The sequence below is a fragment of the Aquarana catesbeiana genome, linkage group LG05 (assembly GCF_042186555.1).
Source record: "Aquarana catesbeiana isolate 2022-GZ linkage group LG05, ASM4218655v1, whole genome shotgun sequence".
NCBI lineage: Eukaryota > Metazoa > Chordata > Amphibia > Anura > Ranidae > Aquarana > Aquarana catesbeiana.
In genome coordinates this window covers 373604095-373627084 of record NC_133328.1, presented here as the reverse complement: position 1 = coordinate 373627084, position 22990 = coordinate 373604095, and the positions used below count along the sequence as shown (strand labels likewise).

The window sequence follows — 22990 nt, the reverse complement described above, 5'->3', positions numbered from 1 at the left end:
CATACTGAAGCAAAGCATGAACCCCTCCCTTCGGAGACTGGGCTGCAGGGCAGTATTCCAACATGATAACGACCAAAAACACACCTCCAAGATGACCACTGCCTTGCTAAAGAAATTAAGAGTAGAGGTGATGGACTGGCCAAGCATGTCTCCAGACTTAAACCCTAATAAACATCTGTGGGGCATCCTCAAATGGAAGGAGTAGGAGAGCAAGGTCTCTAACATCCACCAGCTCTGTGATGTTGTCATGGATGAGTGGAAGAGGACTCCAGTGGCAACCTGTGAAGCTCTGGTGAACTCTATGCCCAAGAGAGCTAAGGCAGTGCTGGAAAATAATGGTGTCCACACAAAATTTTGACACTTTGGGCCCAATTCAGATATTTTCACTTAGGGGTGTACTCACTTTTGTTGCCAGCGGTTTACACATTAATGGCTGTGTGTTGAGTTATTTTGAGGGGGCAGCAAATTTACAATGTTATACAAGCTGTACACTCACTACTTTACATTGTAGCAAAGTGTCATTTCGTCAGTGTTGTCACATGAAAAGATAGAATAAAATATTTACAAAAATGTGAGGGGTGTACTCACTTTTGTGAGATACTATATATATATATATATATATATATATATATATATATATATATATATATATATATATATATATATATATAAAAATACTAAACCACGAAAAATTAAACTGCTGAGCCCCTGAAATGTATTAGTTGTTATTGTGACCTCTGTTTGTAATGAATAAAGACTTGCAGCACTTGTTGCACTTATACCATACTTATGACACTCTCCTCTTCCTCCTACTGTTTTGACTATTCGGGGGACCCCTTGGGGTACCCTGGCTGATTGATGCATTAGTGTTCAGGAAACATTGCCCCCCTTACATTGATGTTCAAGAAAGAGTGCTCCCCCTACGTTGGTGGTCAGAGAAGAATGACCCCCCCCACATTCGTGGTTAGTAAAGAATGCCCCCATTACATTGGCGGTCAGGGAAGAATTTCACACGTAAGCTGGCTATCAGCAGGGACCAGCCGAGATTCGAACCATCTATGGGCAGACTAGTTGTGCCAAGCTGATCCATCGATCACTTGGGTACAACCAGCATGTCCCATTGTTTACATGTGATCTTTGCCAGCGACTATAGCCACTAGCAAAAATCACTGTATTCACCCGGAAGAGACCGGCTCACCACTACCCCGGTGGTCGGTGAAGAATTTCCCCACTGCAGTGGTGGTCATGAGAGAACATCCCCTGACATTGGTGGTCAGGGAAGAATGCTCCCCTTATCTAGATGGTCAGGGACGAATGCCCCTTTTACACTGGGGGTTAGGGAAGAATACTCCCCTTATCTAGATGGTCGGAGACAAATGCCCCTTTTACATTGGTGGTCAGGGAAGAAGGCTCCCCTGATCTAGATGGTCAGGGACAAATGCCTCTTTTATATTGGTGGTCAGGGAAGCATGCGCCTCTTATCTAGATGGTCAGGGACGAATGTCCCTTTTACATTGGTGGTCAAGGAAGAATGCTCCTCTTATTTAGAGGGTCAGGGACAAATGCTTCTTTTATATTGGTGGACAGGGAAGAATGCTCCCCTTATCTAGATGGCCAGGGACAAATGCCCCTTTTACATTGGTGATCAGGGAAAAATGCTTCCCTTATCCAGATGGTCAGGGACGAATGCCCCTTTTACAGTGGTGATCATGGAAGAATGCTCCCTTTATCCATATGGCCAGGGACAAATGCCCCTTTTACATTGGTGGTCATGGAAGAATGCTCCCCTTATCTAAAAGGTCAGGGACAAATGCTTCTTTTATATTGGTGGACAGGGAAGAATGCTCCCTTTATCTAGATGGCCAGGGACAAATGCCCCCTTTACAGTGGTGATCGGGTAAGAATGCTCCCTTTATCTAGATGGCCAGGGACAAATGCCCCCTTTACAGTGGTGTTCGGGGAAGAATGCTCCTTTTATTTAGATGGTCAGGGACGAATGCCCCTTTTACATTGGTGATCAGGGAAAAATGCTTCCCTTATCTAGATGGTCAGGGACGAATGCCTCTTTTACATTGGGGGTCAGGAAAGAATGCTCCCCTTATCTAGATGGTCAGGGACAAATGCCCTTTTTACATTGATGATCAGGGAAGAATACTCCCTTTCTAGATGGTCAGGGACAAATGTCCCCTTTACATTGCAGGTCAGGAAAGAATGCCGACCCTTGCATTGTTGATCAGGGAAGAATGCCCCCCTTACAGACATTTAAAAAGAATATTTGTTTCTTTCTGCTGGCTCTGCAAATGATGTTAGCCCCAGAACTATGTTGGCACTATCAAACTGGAGGTCAATCAGCCACAGTTTAAAGAACCCACAACAAACGCTGGAGGAACCCCCGGGTGAGAATGAGTGCTGTAAATATATAAATAGCTGCCTTGGCATACTATATAGTCGCATTCACACATATCAAAATAACATCATTTCCATGCACATTAGCTTACTCATCTCCTTTCAATCTGAGTCATTCATGCACAATGTATTTGCTATTGTTTCTTGCTTTCTTTGCATGATTTGAATGTAGAGGAAGGCTGGAGATGTTTGGCTATGTGATGAGTGTGTGGTTAGGCTGGCATGTGACAGTAGTGGTGGGTATGGAGTGTGATGGGACTGGGAGTGTGATGGGACTGGCAGTGTGATGGGACTGAGTGTGATGGGACTATGATCTCAGTGTGGAGTGATCAGCATTCCTGACATTGTAGAGCGGATACATAGCAGTGCCTGCCTCTGTCTTCCTGCCAGTGATCAGCATGTAGGAGAGAGGGAGGTCCAGTGTGCTGAGTAACACAAGACATCCACAGTCAGCCAGGGGGTGGGAGTGAAGAAGTAGAAGCGGACACGTAGCTGCCTGCCATCGCCCTCATCTCCCAGCATCTTCCCTTTTCCTGCGGCTTCATCGGGCATCTTCTACCCACTCCCAGACACTTTATTCTGCCTGCCTGCAAACTTCACATCGTCCTATGGGAAGTACGATTGGCCCGGACTACTAATATAACGGATCGGAGAGTGGATGTGTCCGGATGCAGTCCTGGGAGAAGCCCCTGCAGATGGAACTTCTCAGACAAGTTACAAAGTAACAGTATAAGCTCACTAAAGGAGCTGATCGGGTGGCACCGCTACTGCACATGTAACCGATACGGATGTGTGTTGGCCAGCCTGGATCTAGTTACATGACGATCTGATGAGCCCTGGCACTGTGGACATCAGACATCTGGGCGCATCAGGGGTAATCTTAAACCCTGGCACTGTGGACATCAGACATCTAGGCACATCAAGGGATAATCTTAATCCCTGGCACTGTGGACACTGACATCTGGGCACACCAGGGTCAATCTTAAGCCTTGGCACTATGGAGATCTGACATCAGTACACATCAGGGGCATTCTAAAGTCCTGGCACTGTGGATATCTGACATCTGGGTACATCAGAGGCCACCTAAAGCCCAGGCACTGTAGAGATTGGACATCTGGGCACATTAGGGCCACCTAAAGCCCAGGCACTGTAGAGATTGGACATCTGGGCACATCAGGGGCAATCTAAAGCCCTGGCATTGTGGAGATCAGACATCTGGGCACATCAGAAGCAATCTAAAGCTCTAGAACTGTAGAGATCAGACAGCAGGGCAATCTAAAGCCCAGGCACTGTAGAGATCAGATATCTGGACACATCAAGAACCATCTAAAGCCTTGACACTGTGGAGAGCAGACATCTGGCACTGTATAGGCCAAACATCTAGGCACATCAGGGTCCATCTAAAGCCCTGCCACTGTAGAAATTAGGCACCTGGTCTTGACACTGTGTAGATCAAACATCTTGGCACACCAGGGACCATCTAAAGTATTGAAACTGTAAAAAGCAGACATCTGGGCACATCAAGGACCAATTAAAGCACTGGCACTGTAGAGATCAGACATCTGGACACATCAGGGACCACCTAGAGAAATCCTGTTGGGATGTGGGTGCCAGGGTCTGCAGGGGGCTGAGGATGGCATCGGTTGTGTTTGAGGGCACCTCCCTGGTGAACATGTTTGTGAAGGACTGCTGGGTTAATGGGATCAGGAGACTTATCATAAACCGGAAAGGTGACGAAGAGGAATTCTTCGAGATCAGGACTGAGTGGTCCGACAGGAATATTTTGTATTTGCACAGGAGTTACTCAGACTTGGGGAGGCTCTTTAAGAAGTTGCTTGAATCATTTCCTGAAGATCATGGGGAGCTGTCACAGTCGTCTCTGCTGGAAGGTTGGTCATTTGTCAGGAAGGCCACACAGTAGGACACAGTCTTATCTGTGGCCGGTTAGTTATTTATAAAAAAGCTCATTGAGCAATGGTGAAGGCAGCTTGTGATTAGTCACAATAACTGGAAAGCTACAGGTTTCTTTTCTAGAAAATAATAAAAATAATAATTTGTGTTCTTTGCAGTATAAAATAAAACAATGTAATTTAAAAGTATTTGTAGAGCGTTGCCAGGCTACTTTTCCTGCACACAGCTACACAATAATTGATACTGTTGGCGCTATATAAATCCTGTATAATAATAATTAATATCTCATGGTTGTGTGATCATGTGCAATTTTCCGCAGTTTATGTTCTGTTGATCTGTTGCAGTTTTTTTTCGGGATTCTTCATTACTCAAAATCACATGATATTTGACTACTTGCAGTTTTCCTTTTAAGAGATTGCAACTACTAGGCCTCATATACAGGCGGGGGGAATTTACTAAAACTGAAGCAGACAAAATCTCAAGCAGCTGTGCACAGTAACCAATCAGCTGCTTTCTTCGGCTTGTTCAGTTACCCTTTAACAATGAAAGCTAAAAGCTGATTGGTTGCCATGCACAGCTGCTCCAATTTTAGTAAATTCCCCTTGTGGTATTTTAGTGCCAGCTACAGCAAGCATACAGCACATCTGGATTCACAGGTGGAAAGTTGGAAACCTTTGACAGGCTGAATACGGCCACAGCTGTCTATGGGTGTACAGATGCGACAACACAAAGCTATTATTTCCGGTTAAGGACAGATTGCCCCTGGATCCAAGCTGCTTGCGTCCCGGGGTTATCATCTGTCTCTGACCACAGGTAACAGCTCCATGTGCAATTGCACACAAACACTGGCAGACATCTGCATTGGCTGTCACCCTGTTATTGCTTTGTACACCACCCACCTCTGAATCCAGCTGCAGGAATCCACTGAATTCTTGCCGCAGCTGTCAGAATCCAGCATATTTCTGCACCCAGGAGTCCACAGGAAGTACAAATCAATGACAGGCTGCCAGACCCTGCAGCTGTATGCTTGTAACCACACAAGTTAATGGTTATATACATGCAAGGACAAATGAGCAGCCCTGGACGTGGACACGTGGCTGCTGGCTGAGGCTGTATGCAGCACCTATGGACTCCTGGGCATGGAAATGCTCTGGTTTCTGGTGCTGTAAGTGAAAATGCAGCCATATGCATGAACCCATACTACTAAGAACTGGCTTTAAATTTGGACACATAATATATGTAGAAAGGAATTGACTGGAGAAGATCAGCAGCACTGAGATTGCAAAAAAGATGCCAGTGGCCCTTTATGGAAAAAAAAAACATGGAAATTGTTTATGATACACAGTGCTTTCGGAAACTCTGATTTACATTATTAAATGTTAAAAAAATTGTAACTGTTAGGCCCCTTTCACACGATCGGACCGTTCAGGTCTGCCTGTCAGTTTTGATGGGGGACCTGAACGGGCGCTCCATGTTAGCCTATGGAGCGACGGATGTCAGCGGAGACATGTCCGCTGACATCCGACCCCGCCCGATCCGCTAAAAGAAGATGGACGACCCTACGTCCGGATCCGTCGCTGGCGGATCGGATCGGGTGAGATCTGACGAAAACGGACATGCTGTCCGTTTTCATCCGATCGCTCCATAGGTGAGCAGAGAGGGACCTGTCATCCGCCGGCTCAGCGGAGATCAACGGACTGATCTCCCGCTGAGCCGGCGGACTGAGGCGGGCTCCGTGGAAACAGAGTCCGCCTCGTGTGAATGAGGCCTTAAAAAGAACACAATGTTAAAACTTGAACATTCACGCTGAAATTGGTCACAGCAACAATTCAATGAATAAACACACATCTTTAGTGTTGATGACCAAGATTCAGGCATAAGACCTAAATTCTGTAGTTGAGCCATGATAGTTTTGCTATGCATATCAACCAACCATCCCCAATCAGGGTTGCCTGCAACCCTGGGGTCCCCTAGAGGTTGCAGGGGGTTCCTTGAACCTTAGCTGATGGACCTACCATTTGATGCATGGTTGCAGAGCCAACGCAACTTGGTAGAGTCAGCTGCATGATACTGATGTTCTATTTGGCTGTCAATAAGGCACTTGAATGGGTCACATTCGGTGGCAGTACCACCCATCGAATGTGGCATGCTATTTAATTTTGCCCTGGCCGCGAAGCAAAGCATCACAGCCGCAGCAAGTGTAAAGCCTTGACCCTTGACACTGTCAGGGGAATGTAAAACCGCAACGTAACCACCTGCTTAGTGTAGTATTCTGACCACTCATGTGCGGGGCATTCCTCTTACTGGCCACCCCTGTAAGGAGAATTTCTCCCACTGACCCAAAAGACTTGGTTTTACCAAGGGTTCCCCAAGACCTGAAAAATATTTTAGGGTTCACCAGGTAAAAAAAGATTGAGAAAAGCTAATGTAAATGAAGGAAACACTATCTTAGTGGACCATGTCACAGTGGATATGGGCAGTGGAGGCTAATAGAGGTGGTGACAGTCAATTAGGCTGTCAGATTGTCCAGTAATGCTTGTTTATTGGACATGAATGAATTCAGATGTGGATCAATATCCAATGAGGAAGACTAATTAAAGCGTTTGTTAACCCCCCCCCCCCAAAAAAAATGGATCTTTATCCCTTAAAGCATTTTATATGACACAGTGCTTGTCCTGTGTCATTTGGCCCCCTGTAACACCTAAAAAACCTGGCTGATCCTGCCAGTTTCTCCCCACCCCTATCTAAACTGACCACGGTGTATCATGGCCGCTGAGACCAGACACCGTGGTCAGTTTACGTGCCTCTGTCATCAGCAGCCTACTATCTGCTCTCCTCTCTGCTCCTGTGTCCTCCTCCCCCCTCCCCTCGCTGTCTGTGTGTGAGCCGCCCCTCCCCCCTCCTACTGCTCTCATAACACTAACCTGTATACACCATCAGCACTGCCTCCTATTGCAGTGTCCCCCTCTGTGAATGATTTATAAATATAAACGCTGTAAATACCTAATTTAAGAGCCGAGATTGTGATCAAATGATCAGCCAACTCTCTCCTCCCCTCCAGACTGACATCAGCAGGGTAATATCATCCCCGCCCACTGCATCACTCAGTGGAGAAAAGGAGAAAGCTGGACAGTCATGTGATCGCAATCTCGGCAGTGAAATTAGGTATTCGCAGCATTTATTTTTATAAATCACACACACAGAGGGGGTTACTACAATAGAAGGCAGTGCTGATGGTGTATACAGGTTAGAGTGGCTTAACAACCACTTTAATATACTATATACTGAATTGAAATGCTAGAATAGAAGATGAGCTACTTCTTTTTTTTTTCCCAAATATTTTTTATTGAAATTTTTATCAATACAAAGACATATAAAAAAAAAAAAAAAATATATAGAAATATAAAATTATCATTGGAATGTTACATGCACATGGATATATAAAATCCGGTTCAAGTATTAACTGTTCTGAGTCTCATCTCAGAAGATGAGCTACTGGACTTCTATTTTGCACAGATCATAAGTTTAGTCTGTGGGGCTGGTGCACACCAGAATGCTGTGCGAGAAAGGTGCACTCCGGTCGTTTTTTCTCACACTGCACTCAAAACGCACTGCCTTTGCGATCTGTTGCGTGTACCAATATATTCTTAACGACAGCCGAAACGCAGATTGCAAAAGCAGTGCATTTCTTCCACCAAATTGCACGGTACCATAGTACCATGCGATTTTGTGCTGTGTGTTTTTTTTTAAAAAGTAGTGCTTGCACTACTTTTTGTGCAGTCTCTGCACGGGAACGCGCAGGAATCACACAGGAACACAGACTGCGTTCCTGCGCTCTTCAGGTGTGGACCGGTCCTAAAATCATGAAGTGATACAGCCTAACAAAGATCTAACGGCCAAACCAAATGTATGGGGTATGAAAAGCCTTCTATTTGCATCCTTCAGTGGATACCCACAGTGTTCATAAATAATGGGTGCATCTTTTGTTTTATTTTTATGAAATTATGCTATGCTAGTTTGCCAAAGCATTGCATTTGACTTGTAATGGCTATTAACCGCTTCCAGACCAGCCGCCGCAGTTTTACTGCAGCAGGTTGGCTCCTCTGCGCGAAACCACGTTACTGTACGTGGTCTCGCGGGGGCTGGATAGCAGGCATGCGCTGCACAGCGGGGGTGCCGATGCTCGTGGCTGACGGTCACGATGGCCGACGGCCACGAGCGATCGTGACCAGGAGAAGCAGGACAGGGACGAGTGTGTGTAAACACACACTTCCCTGTTCTGTTCTGACAGATTGTGTGTTCCTATTAGCTAGGAACTATGCTCTGTCACTTCCTGTAGTTAGTCCCTCCTCCTTCAGTTAGAATCACCTCCCAGGGAACACAGTTAACCCCTTCACCGCCCCCTAGTGTTAACCCCTTCACTGCCAGTGACATTTTTACAGTAATCAATGCATTTTTAATCTCATTGATTGCTGTATTAATGCCAATGGTTCCAAAAATGTGTCAAAATTGTACGAAGTGTCCGCCATAATGTCGCAGTCATGATAAAAATTGCAGATCGCCGCCATTACTAGAAGAAAAAAAAAATAATAATAAATATGCTATAAATCTATCCCCTATTTTGTAGACGCTATAACTTTTGCGCAAACCAATCTATATACGCTTATTGCGATTTTTTTTTTACCAAAAATATGTAGAGGAATACATATCGGCGTAAACTGAGGAAAAAAACAGTTTTTTTATATATTTTTGGGGGATATTTAATATAGCAAAAAGTAAAAAATGATGCGTTTTTTTCAAAATTGTCACTCTTTTTTTGTTTATAGCGCAAAAAATAAAAAACGCAGAATCGTCAGTTAAAGCAACGCAGTGCTGAATCGCAAAAAGTGCTCTGGTCAGGAAAGGGGGTAAAATCTTCCGGGACCAAAGTGGTTAATGAGGGTAAAACTAAAGTAATTAATGGAAATAAAAGTGTACAGTAGGTGTTGCCCTTATGAACCAATCCCATTCTAGCAATCATTGCTAGAAAATATTTAAAACACAATTTGATTGCTGTGTACTGTATATAAGAATTGCTTTATCTTTAAAAAATGGTTGTGAAAAGAATACCTGGCTACTCCAGATGGAGTAAATCATAGTTAAGTGTTTACAGATGTGCACTTCCACCTAGTTAAAGGAACAGACTTGCTTCAACAATATATCACTTCCTGCTTTGTTTGCAGCAGCACTGTATAGTCTTCTATGTTAATTGCTGTGTCTTAACTATTGCTTTTTCCTGAAACCTTCTGAAAACATACTAAATGACCTATATGGGCTTTGTGGGACATGTTAAAAGGAAATAAAATGAAATACAATAAACAGAGTGCTGTACAAAAGCCACCCAAGTATTTGCTGAAGTGCAGCTTAGCACAGTCTTGGTGATTATGTATTCAGTTGGAGATGCTTTAGGCCTCGATCACACTGGACATTTATCCTCAGTGTATGAGTCTCCAGCGTTTAGCACAGATACATGAGGCTCTGGAGTTTATTAGTGGGTGGAAGGTACAGTCACACTGCCAGCAGCCTGTAAAAGAGACTGACAGCTGCTATGGCTGGTAAGGCCTCATGTACACTGCTGCTGGTAAGCGGATGTTTAGGAGCAGTTGGGCATTTTTTTCAACTACTCCTGAACTCTCCTCTATGTGATCTTATCAGTACATGTCCACAGGGTCCTTTATAGGCAGTTGAGTTTAGAAGCTTTTTTTGGAACCCAAAAAAATGCATTCAGAAGCTGTGTTTAGAGACATTTCAAAGGCCAAATGTGGCTAAGTGTATTTAGGTGCATGTTCGTCTAGTAGCGTTTTTAAAGGGAAACAATTTATTTATTACTTTTGAGCCTGGAAAATGCTAAAAACACACCAAAAACTCAATTATCACTGTATGCAAGCTTGATATATACCATGTGATATTCCCCTCATCAGTCAATTATGCTGTACAATACACATTTCTCTGGGTAATTACGCAGATGAACATACATATTAGAAAAGTATCATGTGGACATGCGTTGAGCCATCAATGGATGTGTCCAGTAGAGACGAACTCTGGTCCTCTCACGCAATTTTCTACATCTTTGCAGCCTCAGCAAAAGCAACATCAGGAGCATTTCCTCACACATGCTCATCATGGGATCCATATTAACAAACCAACCAAAAAATAACAGCTAGCTACAAGCACACTGCTTTCTCAGCTGCTACTCACACTGTTCTCTCACAGAATGGCAGAAATTGTTAATAAATACTTGTTTTTAGTGCTTTCTAATCATTTGGGAGGGTCTCCTGAGGTTATCTTTAGTAAACGCTCCTGAACGCAAACTTTTTAAAGGCTGCTAAACACACGTTTTTAAACGTGGATTACTAGCTGTGATGTTCCAGCGTTCAGGAGAGGTTGAGAAACAACGTCCCGTGTACATAAGCACCTACTGGTACTTACTTTTAGAGTATTATTTGCACAGACACGAATACCAGTCTGCACCCAGCCATAGCAGCTTTCAGCCTCTCGTAGACTTTTACAGGCTGACAACAGTGGGGTTGGATGGTGTACCTTCCATCCGCACATAAACCCTAGAGCCTCAAGTATCTCGGCTAAATGCCGAAGAATCATGCACTGAGGTTAAATGCCCAGAGTGCTAGAGGCCTTATTGGTTACTGTGGTATAGTGTGGCAATATACATTGTTGGATTGTTAGGTGGGGTTGGAAGTGAAGGGATGTTTGTCTGAATCCAGGCATATGAAGAGGATTTTAAGGCCCTGTTAAAGTGTTTGTTAACCCCCAAAAAAAAAAAAAAAATAAAATGGAGATCCTGGTCCCCCAAAGCAGATTAAACAACACAGTGCTTGTGCTGTGTAACGTGCCCCCCTCCAAAATGTAAAAAAAACCTCCCTGAATCTGCCACTTCCTGTATCTCCTCTCTGTACTGACCATGAAAATGAGGGATGCTAAACCCTGACCAACGTGGTCAGAGTGCGTCCCTCCGTCATACGCAGCTGTCCTCTCTGCTCTCCTCTCTCCCCCCTCAGCTCCCCCTACTTGCCTGTCAGCTCCCTCTCTGTGTCTTTGGCTAAGCAGCCCCCCCCCCCACGCCGCTATTATTAAAAATAACAAACCTACAATGGGTCACTGCCAGCCCCTCTATTAGAGCCTGGCAAAGCACACTATGTAAGTAATTTCTAAAAACAAGCATTGTAGTAACCTATTTATATCTATCTTCAGGCCGGTCACGTGACTCGCAGCCGCTTTACAGCTCCGAGAAAGGGCTTCTGTGGGAGGCCACGTGATCTCCATGGCTGACATCAGAGGGAGATCTTGGTCCCTGCCGCAGAAGCCATGTATCAGAGTTGTAAGTCGATCGCGAGTCACGTGACTGGTCTGAAGATAGCTCTAAATAGGCATTTACAACGGTCGTTTTTAGAAATTACTTACTTAGTGTGGTATGCCAGGCTTTAATAGAGGAGCTGACATTGATTTATAAATTAGACTTAACAAACACTTTAACACAAAGGCTGAACATGTGCGATATTGCACCTGTTCCCGCAGCACATAAAGATACTTTATTTTTTGTCAGACATGCTGAGTTGCCATACATTTTTAATGGTGCCCTAAACGCACCAGTCAACACATGTGTGCATCAAATTGCAATGCAAATTAACTCATGGCAACATCTTGCAATGTGTTGTAGTGCAATGCATTAAGGTAAAAAAAAGTTTCTTTTGTGCAACTGTGAAGCATGTGGCCTCCCATTGAAATGAAACCTGGTGTACCTAAAGGTGTAAACAGAGCCTTAAAAAGCATTTCTAGGCAACAGGTGAAATATTCAGTTGGATACTAAGGCTGTACATTAAACAATGTTTCTGGATTCTGGATTGTGCCAGGGACACTGGTGGCCCAGACCGCAGAATTTGGTTGCTAGGTTACTTGTGGCCTGGGTCACACAGTGGCTTTGGTTGCTAGGATGCAGGCGGCTGGGCTGCACAGCCTTATTGATTGTTGTGGTGCAGGTGACCAGGGCCAAAAATGTACTGCAGACATTGCCTCCATGATTGCGACCTGAGAACGCCATGCTCTGGCTGTACCAAAGTCAGATAGTTGACTTTGTTTACTTAGGATTAGTAGGAATTCCAGCATCTCATTTACCTCCAGACTTCCAGGACATGTTTTCCTGATCGATGGCTATGAACAATTTCATAACATTGATATTTTTTTTACATCTGGCTATCTGAATGTGAAAGTCAGGAAGGAGCCTGTGGTGGGTGTTTCACCATTACAGCTGGCATATTCTAGGATTACTAGGTTGCAAACAAAAGGGGTTCGAATGAACCGGTGCAGAACAGTAATGTCTGAGTAAAAACAAAATTGAAGTACTGAGCAGGTAGGCTATCATCAGGTGGATTTGGAATACCAAAGGGGGCAATAGTAAGCACTCTCTTCTGTAGAAATCACATTTTCCAGGACATTTGGAGACAATCACTGAAATAAGTGGAGGACAGCAAACACATTTTCCTTATTGGATGAGTTGAAAAATACTGTATATGCCCGGAGCCACCTCAAGTAGCTGATAGAGCAAGGCCAGATGTCTTCCTGTATATTGTTTACGTAGTCAGTCTGGTTGAAAAAAGACACAAGTCCATCCAGTTCAACCATGCGGACATAGGGACATCAGCTTGTCTTTGGCTAGCCTAAGTTTTAAAAACAGCAGTATTTAATTTTGGATGCACTGTGGCAAAAGCTTTTTATGCTCGTCACTAGCCATTACAGAATGTGTGATTGAAGGCGAAGGTAGACTCACCAACAGACCCATGCCAGGGGTGGATGCTGCCTGAGGCGGCCATGTTTGCTGCCCCCCTTCTATAGTCAGTTGCTAGGATGCTGGGCTACATGGCCTCATTGGCTACAAGGGTGCAGATGGCCAGGCTGCATGGCAACACTGGTTGCTAGGATGCAGGTGGCTGTACCACAGAGTTTTGTTGGTTCTTACGGCTCTATCTCTCTTATTGCAGGGAGATCATTGGTCGTCATCAGTGCATAGATGTGGATCATAGTGCAGTTTACCCCTTGATGCCCCATCCCACACTGTACCAGCATCTCTTTTGTCCGCACCATGAGTGCAGGGCAGGCAGGGATCTGTGAGAGCCGCCGAGAGGAAAGCTGTCCTTGTAAACACAGAAAGCTTTTGTGTTTACAAGTGACAGTGGTAAGTAAGGAGCGGAGGGTGAGAGCCTGAGGTGGCAGAATAGACGCCACAATCTGGTTAAAAAAGTCCTGTGTGCGTGGGCCATATGAAATGGCCGGACATGCCAGATTTGGCCTGTGGACCTTGTGTTTGACACGTTTTATAAATTAACAGATGCAGAGTGACTGAACTGAAAGTATACATTACTATGTTCCAACAACAAAATGTACAAACTGTGCAGGGACAGTAATAGTGAAGACCTGGCTAAACTGTAATGGTAGGCAGGAAAGCAGTCTTGAACCTTTCATGGCACATAATATGTTGCCCCTAGTAAAATAATTTGTGGTTGCCTGTATGCAACAATGCTGCCCTAGACTATGGACCATGTTGACCATGAAGAAGACGGGGTTTTTTTTTTATCAAAACAGGGCATTAAATACCTAATATTCGCATGTTTTACGATTTGCAAAATAAACACCTTTTTGTAGGTGAGATGCTATTTCCAAAAAAAAAAAAAAAACTTCAAAAGCCCAGAAGATTTTAATAATTGTCATAACAGTTGATGGCTTCTTGCACTGCATAATTACTGTCCCGGTACCCGCAGCCACCACTCACAGTCGCCAATGGAGATGAATTTGAAGATGCAGCTGTATATGGTTGTGTGCTGGGGGTTGCTTAAAGCACTAGTACAGATTAATGCTCCGAACGCAGATAGCGTGCATTGGCAGAATATGTCACAGAGCATATTTTGAGCCTGGCAGCATTTAAAGTATGTGTGTTGCATAATAACTGGCACTCATTTTTTGTTATTCTGATGGTATAAATTCTGCCTGTCCCTCAGCAAGTTTTGTATTTAAAGTCTTGTGTGCATTTTGGGCTTTGTTGCATTTGAAGTGTACACCTAGAGTAAACATGGGAAGATGTTTTTGATGGTTACATAAGCAGTTCTTAACTTTGTCATTAAGTGACAAATTACAGCTGTGTTGGTCTTTGGGAGCTGCTTGGTGGAGGAGAGTGATTCTTCAGCAGGTTTTTATCAAAAGGAAATAAAGAACACTAACTGCTGATTGCTTAGATTGGAGGCCTGCTTTCAAGGCTGACAATATGTAACTCTACTCTGTCAGCAATACAATGCTCAGTTAGGGGAGTCTGGTTCACTTTCACTAGGCCAACGCCGCACACCTGTGCGAGTGGTGAATTTAGGTGTAAAGCATTTGTCACCCACCCATAATGTCCTGTGTGAGAGCAGCCATGGTGGCAGTTGTTTATGAGAGAAGCGGGAGAGATTAGGGCTCATTTATGCAAGCCTTGCCCTGTGCAGAGCAATCCATGGTGAATTGTTTTTCAGAGGGCATTTGCAAGGTAGTGAGGAGGCGATATGGGCTTTGGGCAGGGATCATTTTTGCTGTGCCACAATGCAATGCATTGCAGCCACAGCATGTGTATACCCCAAACGTCTGGCTTTGCATCTTGGGATCGGTAAAAACATGTCTCAACTGCATGTTTTTACGCCCCTCCCCCAACCACAAATGTAAACTTAGCCTAAGTTGGAAAACTGTGCTTTACTTCTGTGAATTGCAGCTGTGGGGTACAGCATATTTTCTATGTGTGCCCCCTCCCTGTTCTTAGGTCTTAACTAAACTTAAAAGTCCTTGTTAGCTCTACTATCTGTGTCAGCAACGAATTTGATTGATAGCTCTTGGGCAGTCATCCCCTGTACTGCATTCTTGTGTTATTATTTTTGAGGATTTTATTTTGTTGATTTGAGGGCCCTTTTTTTGCTGTTGACCCATCTGTAACACCCCTCTCAACTTTTTGCAGTAAGGATTTTCTTTGGTGATGATGGTGGTGACATTGTATAGTTTCAATCCCTTGTGGGTACATTGGTTTTCCTTTTGTGTTTATGTTGACTTTTTTTTCAAGTTTGGGGTGCCCAAAGTGCAGCATTTACTTGCTGCATCCTTTATAAGAAAAACAAAAGTGCCCCAAAGCAACCTCACACTATCACCCACACTCGCTGCAAAAAGCAACAGGAGGCAACAGTGGTGCACTTGGGGCAGATAGAGGGTGATCAGTTCCACAAGGTGCTCCCTCTGCAGATATTACGATTAATAAATGATTTTATGATTTTGATTTTATTTTCTCTCTTAGGCTACATGCCCACTGACATTTTAAAAAATGGGCTGTAAAGCCAGTACAGACGCCAGGAAAAAAGCGGCGTTAAAAACTCGATTTTATCTGCGTTTTGCATTGAATTCAGTGCACGTTACTTTGTGCTGGCTTTCAGCTGCGTTTCTTTGTCTCTATTGAAAATCAGTGGTTCCCTGTGGGAGCCCATTGATTTGAATAGAGGTCGCACCAGAAGTCAGATCAAGAGGATCCGACTTCTGCTGTGACTTGTGTGCTGAGAATCGAGAATCTTGAGGGGGGAACCCAGAGAAAATGTAAAAAAAAAAATTTGTGTGAGGTTCCCCCCTAGGATGATACCAGACCCTTCGGTCTGGTATGGATCTTAAGGGGAACCCCCACACCAAAAAAAATGGCATGGGGGTCCCCCCAAGATCCATTCCAGATCCTTATCCGAGCACACAGCCCGGCAGGTCAGGAAGGGGGGGGCAGCGAACACCCCCCTCCTCCTGGACCATACCAAGCCACATGCCCTCAACATGGGAGGTTGGTACTTTGGGGCAGGGGGGCCCTGCGCCTCCCACCGCAAAGCACCTTGTCCCCATGTTGATGAGGACAAGGGACTCTTCCCGACAACCCTGGTCGTTGGTTGTCGGGGTCTGGGGGCGGGGGCTTATCGGAATCCGGGAGCCCCCTTTAATAAGGGGGCCCCCAGATCCCAGCCCCCCACCCTATGTGAATGAGTATGGGGTACATTGTCTTTTTTGTTGTCTTAAAACTTGTTGTAAAAACTCCTGTGTTGGAAGCACTTTTCAGGCTCTTTGGAAGCGCTGCACATTCATTTCAATGGGCAGGACGTTTTGGGAGTGCTAAATACAGCACTCCCAAACTGCCCCAAAGATGCTGCTTGCAGGACTTTTCAGAACGTCCCGCAAGCGCACCGCCCCAGTGTGAAAAGTCACACTTGAATGAAAGGGAGGCGGTTTTCAGGTGCTTAGCAGAGGCTATTTCCAGTGCTAAACTGCCTGAAAACCACCCCAGTGTGAAAGGGGTCTAAAAGTAAAAAGTTTTTTTTACCCTAATGCATTCTCTGCATTAAAAGAGAAGTCTGGGATTTAAACAAAACAAACATTTATACCTTCCTAGATGGATGCAACATCTGTCCCCCGTTCAGTTCTCGGACTTCAGTGAGCAGAGAGCCGGTGACTGTCATTTACCGCTCTCTGCTATGAACCTCCAGTGCTCACTGGAGCGCTGGGCTGTGGAGGGGGCAGGAGCGGCTCGCTCAGGCTCTCAGCAGCATGCCAAGAGGCTGAGGCAGATGCCGGTCCAGGCATCTGGGTTGATTACAACATTAAAGTGTGGATTTTTACAGAGCCTGGACTGGCTGAATGATGTCAGCCGACAGCAGACTTTAGCCTACTGTTGACTAAATACAGGTCACAGGAGTGTAGAATTAGGTGTACTCCTGTGACCTACAGGAGAAGTAGGGCCAAAAAAGGTTTGACCCTACTTCTCCTTTAAAAAAAAAATCTCAGTGCAGCTCCCCCCCTCAGCCCCCCTTATATTTGCCTGAGCCCGATCTTGATCCAGCTATGTGCACATGAACAATGGCTCCCTGAGCTCTCTCCCTCATTGGCTTAGAAACAGCAGTGGGAGCCAATGACTCCTGCTACTGTCAATTACAGCCAGTGAAGAGGGAGCAGAGGGCGGGCCAAGCAGTGCTCTGTGTGTCAGTGGACACACAGAGCTGGCTCGGGAGCGAGCCTGCTTGAGTGCCCCTATAGCAAGCGTCTTAGCAAGCGTCATAACAAGGGTCTTGCTATGGGGGGCACTCGACTGGGGTTAGGAGCCAGGAGCGCCAGCAGGGGGCCCAAGAAGAAGAGGATCGGGGCTGCTCTATGCAAAACCATTGCACAGAGCAGGTAGGTTTAACATGTTTGTCATTTAAGACATCCCATAAACCTGCAACTTAACATTTTTTTCATGTTGGTTAGTGCAGGAGCAAAGTTCAAACTTCACTTTTCACCCCTTTTCACACTGGGGCAGTTTTAGCGGCGCTTTTAACCCCTGCTCGTGGCCGAAGAAAGCACAGTATCGGCAGCGCTGCCCATTCATTTCAATGGGCAGGGAATTTTGGGAGCGGGGAGACTGCCCCAAAGATGCTGCTTGCAGCACTTTTTTTCCCGTCCTGCAAGCGCACCGCCCCAGTGTAAAAGCACTCGGGCTTTCACACTGGGGAGGCATGAGAGCCACTTTTCAGGCGCTATTTTTAGCGCATAAATGCCTGAAAGGCACCCCAGTGTGAAAGGGGTCTTAAGGTTAACATGGGGCTTTTACAGGCATTTTCTAAGCCTAGTATAGTTTCCTGACGCTTTCTCCACCTTAGAGCCGTGCCTGCCGCATACAGCGTGCCATACAAGTGAATGGCTGTATGTGGCCATGCTCTTGTAAATGGCTATGCTTATTTGTATCAGCGCTTACCCACGCATGTGCAGCAGCAATGTGTTTTCCCAAACACAGAACTTTCACGTTCGGAAAATACATTGGACACACATGCAGGGGCAAATGCTGATGCAAAAAAGCATGGCCGTGTACAGCCATTCACTTGTATGGCAGGCTGTACACGCCAGGTGTGGCTCCCCGGGTGCAGATAGTGCACAAGGCATAGAAAATAGCCTGTGTGTATGAACCCATAGTAAGGAGAAATCTCCCTAGACTGCAATATGAACCTGACAGAACCTTTCAACTTTCACCGCTTTGTCCAAAGCTAACGGAAATGTACTACAGGTATACAGTAACTATGAAAGCTTGCCATTTTTTTGTGTCAGCAAGACTTGAGGGAATAAAAATTGATTGAAAATGTAAATATAGTTTCTGGGCTTCAGACTTACCGACACTGTTAAATAATGCAAAAGTCCTGAGTTTTATTTCTAACATATTATTGCACAAAATGGGAATATGTTGCATGTTAAAGCGTTGCTGCGTGTTAATCTATGGTGAAAATGTAAAATCAAATATTCCATTTCTATATTGTTTTTTTAATTATTTCCACTCCTATTAATCTGAACGATTGTGAAGTATTTCAGCTTATGCAGACCCCCACACATTTACATCCTTGGATTCACTATACCCTGTGAGTAGACACTGCTGTGTCACACATTACACAGAGCCTGCCTTCTGAACTACAGAGGTGATGAGAGGAGGAGTTTCAGGAGGCGGAGTCAGTACAGGAATCACTACTTGCAGGCAGCAAGGTACCATGGGATATGTAGTCTTTAGAAAATGAAAGTAAATGGCAGAGGAGAAGCTGCAAAGCACAAAGGGAATCCAGGAAGCTGTGGAAAGAGAGAGCCGGTGTTCTGTCAAAAGAGCCAACTCGTCAAAATCTCCAACCATGTCACTTCCGGTGACTCTCCAGCAGCTGTAATTGGAGATTTCGATGAATTGGCTGTTATCACAGAACACCGGCAGCATATACACAACTGTACACGATGAGTAGGCTGTTTTGACAGAACACCGGGTAAGGAGGAAAAAAGTTGTCTCCGCCTTAGAGACAGTCTTGTTGTTGGTTCTTAGCACGGGTGGACTAACAATGTTTACTCATTATATCATCTACCGTACTGTATACGCTGCCGGTGTTCTGTCAAAACAGCCAATTCATCGAAATCTCCAATTACAGCTGCTGGAGAGTCACCAGAAGTGACATGGTTGGAGATTTTGATGAGTTGGCTCTTTTGACAGAACACCAGCAGACAGGCAGCAATCACAGCATTAGGACTCATGCACACTGCTGCTCCTAAACTCACGTTTAGGAGATTTTGGCGTTTTTTGCTGAAGCCCCTGAACTCAACTCACTAAAAGCCTAAGTGGTTGATTTATTAAAGGCAAATAGACTGCACTTTGCACTGTCTATTTGTCTTTAGTAAATCAACCCCCATGCGTACATGCACACATAGGGGTAGATTTTCTAAAGGCAAATAGATTGTGCACTTTACAGATGCAGTTGCCCTCTGTAAAGTGCAGTTGCTCCAGAGCTTAGTAAATGAGGCAAAGCTTCACTTTGCAAAGAATACCCAATCACATGGAAGATAAAAAAAAAATCGCATTTTTGCTTGCACATTGTTGAATGATGGAAGGCAGCAGACCTTCCCCTCAGTTACTAAGCTCTGGAGCAACTGTCTATTTGCGTTTAGTAAATCAACCTCATAGGCTTTTACCAGAGTTTAGTAGCAGCAAAAAAATAAAATTCTCTGAAATAAACAGATTCCCAGACACCAAATGCTGCTAAACTCTGCTAAACTCACCTAAACTGGTTTAATAAAATGAAGCTTAGGTGTGTTTTTAACGCTGATTTTGTCCTGTCAGGATAAACAGCGTAAACCAGTGTGCATGAAGCCTTATGCCGCGTACACACGATAGGAAATTCGGCCAGCAAAAGACCGATGAGAGCTTTTGGTCGGAAAATGCAATCGTGTGTATGCTCCATCGGACTTTTGCTGGCCGAATTCCAGCCAGCAAAAGATTGAGAGCATGTTCTCAATTTTTCGGTCGGAAAAAGTTCCTATCCAAAAATGCGTTAGTCTGTATGCAATTCTGACGTGCAAAATTCCTACGCATGCTCGGAAATAATTTGACGCATGCTCGGAAGCATTGAACTTCATTTTCTCGACTCGTCGTAGTGTTGTACGTCACCACGTTCTTGACGGTCGAAAGTTCAGCGAACTTTTGTATGACCCTGTGTATGCAAGGCAAGCTTGAGCGGAATCCCATCGGAAAAGCCATCATATATTTTTCTGACCAAAATCCCGATCGTGTATACGCGGCATTAGGCTACTTTCACACTGGGGTGCTTTTCAGGCGTTTTTGCGCTAAAAATAGAGCCTGTAAAGTGCCTGAAAAGAGCCTCTCAAGCCACCCCAGTGTGAAAGCCTAAGTGCTTTCACACTGGGGTGGTGCTCTTGCAGGACGAGCAAAAAAGTCCTGCAAGCAGCATCTTTGGGGTGTTGCGGGAGCGGGGAATACACCGCTCCTAAAATGCTCCTGCCATTGAAATCAAATTCAATGCAAAGCGATTCGGCAGCAGAGATTAGCGGGAGCTTTTAACCCTTCGTTCGGCTGCTAGAGGGGGTTAAAAGTGCCCCGCTAGCGGCCGAAAAGCGCTGCAAAAATGATGGTAAAGCGCCGCTAAAACTAGTGGCCCTTTACTGCCGATAAACCCCCCCCCCCTCCGCTCCAGTGTGGAAGTGCCCTTAAAGTAAGCTTTTATTGCATAGTCTTTATAACTATTGTTTGAGGCTGGGTTCACACTGGTACGACACGACAGCCGTCCTACTTTGGATCCGACTTTGCCCTGCGACTTGAAGCCGACATATGTCCGACTTTCAATGAACAGGGATTCAACTTGGATCCCCGCCAATACCAGGCACTGTGTTTGGTATGAATCTTGAGGGGGAACTCCACGCCAAATTTTAAATAAAAAACTGCCATGGGCATGCCCTTGGGTCTGGCATGGATTCTAAGGGGAACCCCCTACGCCGAAAAAACGTTGTGGAGGTCTCTCCAAAATCCATACCAGACCCTTATCCGAGCATGCAGCCCGGCCGGTCAGGAAAAGGGGTGGGGACGAGCAAGCACCCCCCCCTCCTGAACCGTACCAGGCCGCATGCCCTTAACATGGGGGGGTGGGTGCTTTGGGGCAGGGGGGCACCCTGCGGCCCCCCCACCCCAAAGCACCTTGTCCCCATGTTGATGAGGTCAAGGGCCTCTTCCCGACAACTCTGGACGTTGGTTGTTGGGGTCTGCGGGTGGGGGGCTTTTTGGAATTCGGGAGCCCCCTTTAACAAGGGGGCCCCCAGATCCCAAGTGTCAATAAAAAAACACACTAGACAGGTTTTTAAAGTAATTTATTAGGCAGCTCCAGGAGTCTCTTTCGAGTTCTCCGCGCTCTCCGGTTCTCCTCCCACTCTCCAGTGCCTTCTGCCGGGCTCCTCTGCTATCTTCTGCCCACTCTTTTACTAGCGGTGGCCCGGTCTTCTCCGTCGTCTTCTTCCCTCTTCTCTTCTTCCGATGTTGACACAACGCTCTCTCCCGCTGTAATGTCGCGTGCTCATCGCGCAACCACTTATATAGGCATGGGGCGTGGTCACCGGGTGATGTCACCCGGTGACCCCACCCCTTATGACGTCACCACTTGGGGCATGATGAGGCGGTGACGTCATAAGGAGCATGGTCACCGGGTGTCATCACCCGATGACCACGCCCCATGCCTATATAATTCGTTGCGCACCGCGTACATGGCATTACAGCAGGAGAAAGCGTTGTGTCAACATCGGAAGAAGAGAAGAGGGAAGAAGACGATGGAGAAGACCGGGCCACCGCTAGCAAATGAGCGGGCAAAAGAGGAGAAGATAGCGGAGGAGCCTGGCAGAAGATACCGGAGAAGAGGCCGGAGAGAGCGGAGAAGTCGGAAGAGACCCCCGAAGTCGGAGGAAGACCCCCGGAGCTGCCTAATAAATGATTTTAAAAACCTAGTGTGTTTTTTTTGACAATTTTTTCCCCCAGGTGAATATGTAGGGGTATGATGTAGGGGGGGGGGGGCGCTCGCTCGTCCCCACCTCTTTTCCTGACCGGCCAGCAGGCTGCGTGCTCAGATAAGGGTCTGGTATGGATTTCAGGGGGACCCCCACGCCGCTTTTTCGACGTAGGGGGTTCCCCTTTAAATCCAGTATGCTCTTGGAGGGGGAACCAATGCCGGTTTTTAAATTAAAATTTGGCGTTGAGTTCCCCCTCAAGATCATCAGAGCACAAGTCACATTCCAAAGTCAGATCATGCAAGACGGCAATCCGACTTTGATCCGACTTCAATGATAGTCAATGGGCTGAAGTAGGATCAAAGTCGGACCAAAGTAGTACAGGGAGCATTTTCAAAGTCGGACCGACTTGTGTCGGACCAATTAAGACGGCTCCCATAGGGAAACATTGATTTTCACACGTCATGCGACATGAGCTCCCAATGTCGGAGCGCTTGTCATACCAGTGTGAACCCGGCCTGAAAGTTTATGTGGTGACCATAGAGTTTGTTTAAAATAAAACATCCATGTATCCGTACATATAAAAATTACCTATTGCTCTACCTTTCTAAATTTGTCAGGATCCTGTCTAATGGTAACCTCTGACCTCCGCCTGAACCATCAGCCAATGTATTTTAGAGGTGAATCCTCCAGGATGGGAGATGAGCCCCTGATTTCCAGACTAAGGAGCAGCACTGGGGTTGTCTGCTGAGCACATAAGGATGTATGCTCATTGAATGCATCAATTAAGACAGTCTTTATGGGGGAC

General features: G+C 45.5%; 1 protein-coding gene across 3 annotated transcripts in view; it reads left to right on the top strand.

Moving 5' to 3' along the window:
* The first annotated feature begins 2634 nt into the window (after window positions 1-2634).
* PXDC1 (PX domain containing 1) overlaps window positions 2635-22990 on the top strand; it is a 95875-nt gene continuing 75519 nt past the window's right edge. The window contains exon 1 of one of the 3 annotated variants that reach the window (XM_073630979.1): window positions 2635-4295. In XM_073630979.1, the coding sequence (XP_073487080.1) occupies window positions 4040-4295 (256 nt within the window). In that variant the 5' untranslated portion in view covers window positions 2635-4039. The remainder of the gene's footprint in view (window positions 4296-22990) is intronic. The other 2 variants (XM_073630981.1, XM_073630980.1) reach the window with 2 other exon arrangements.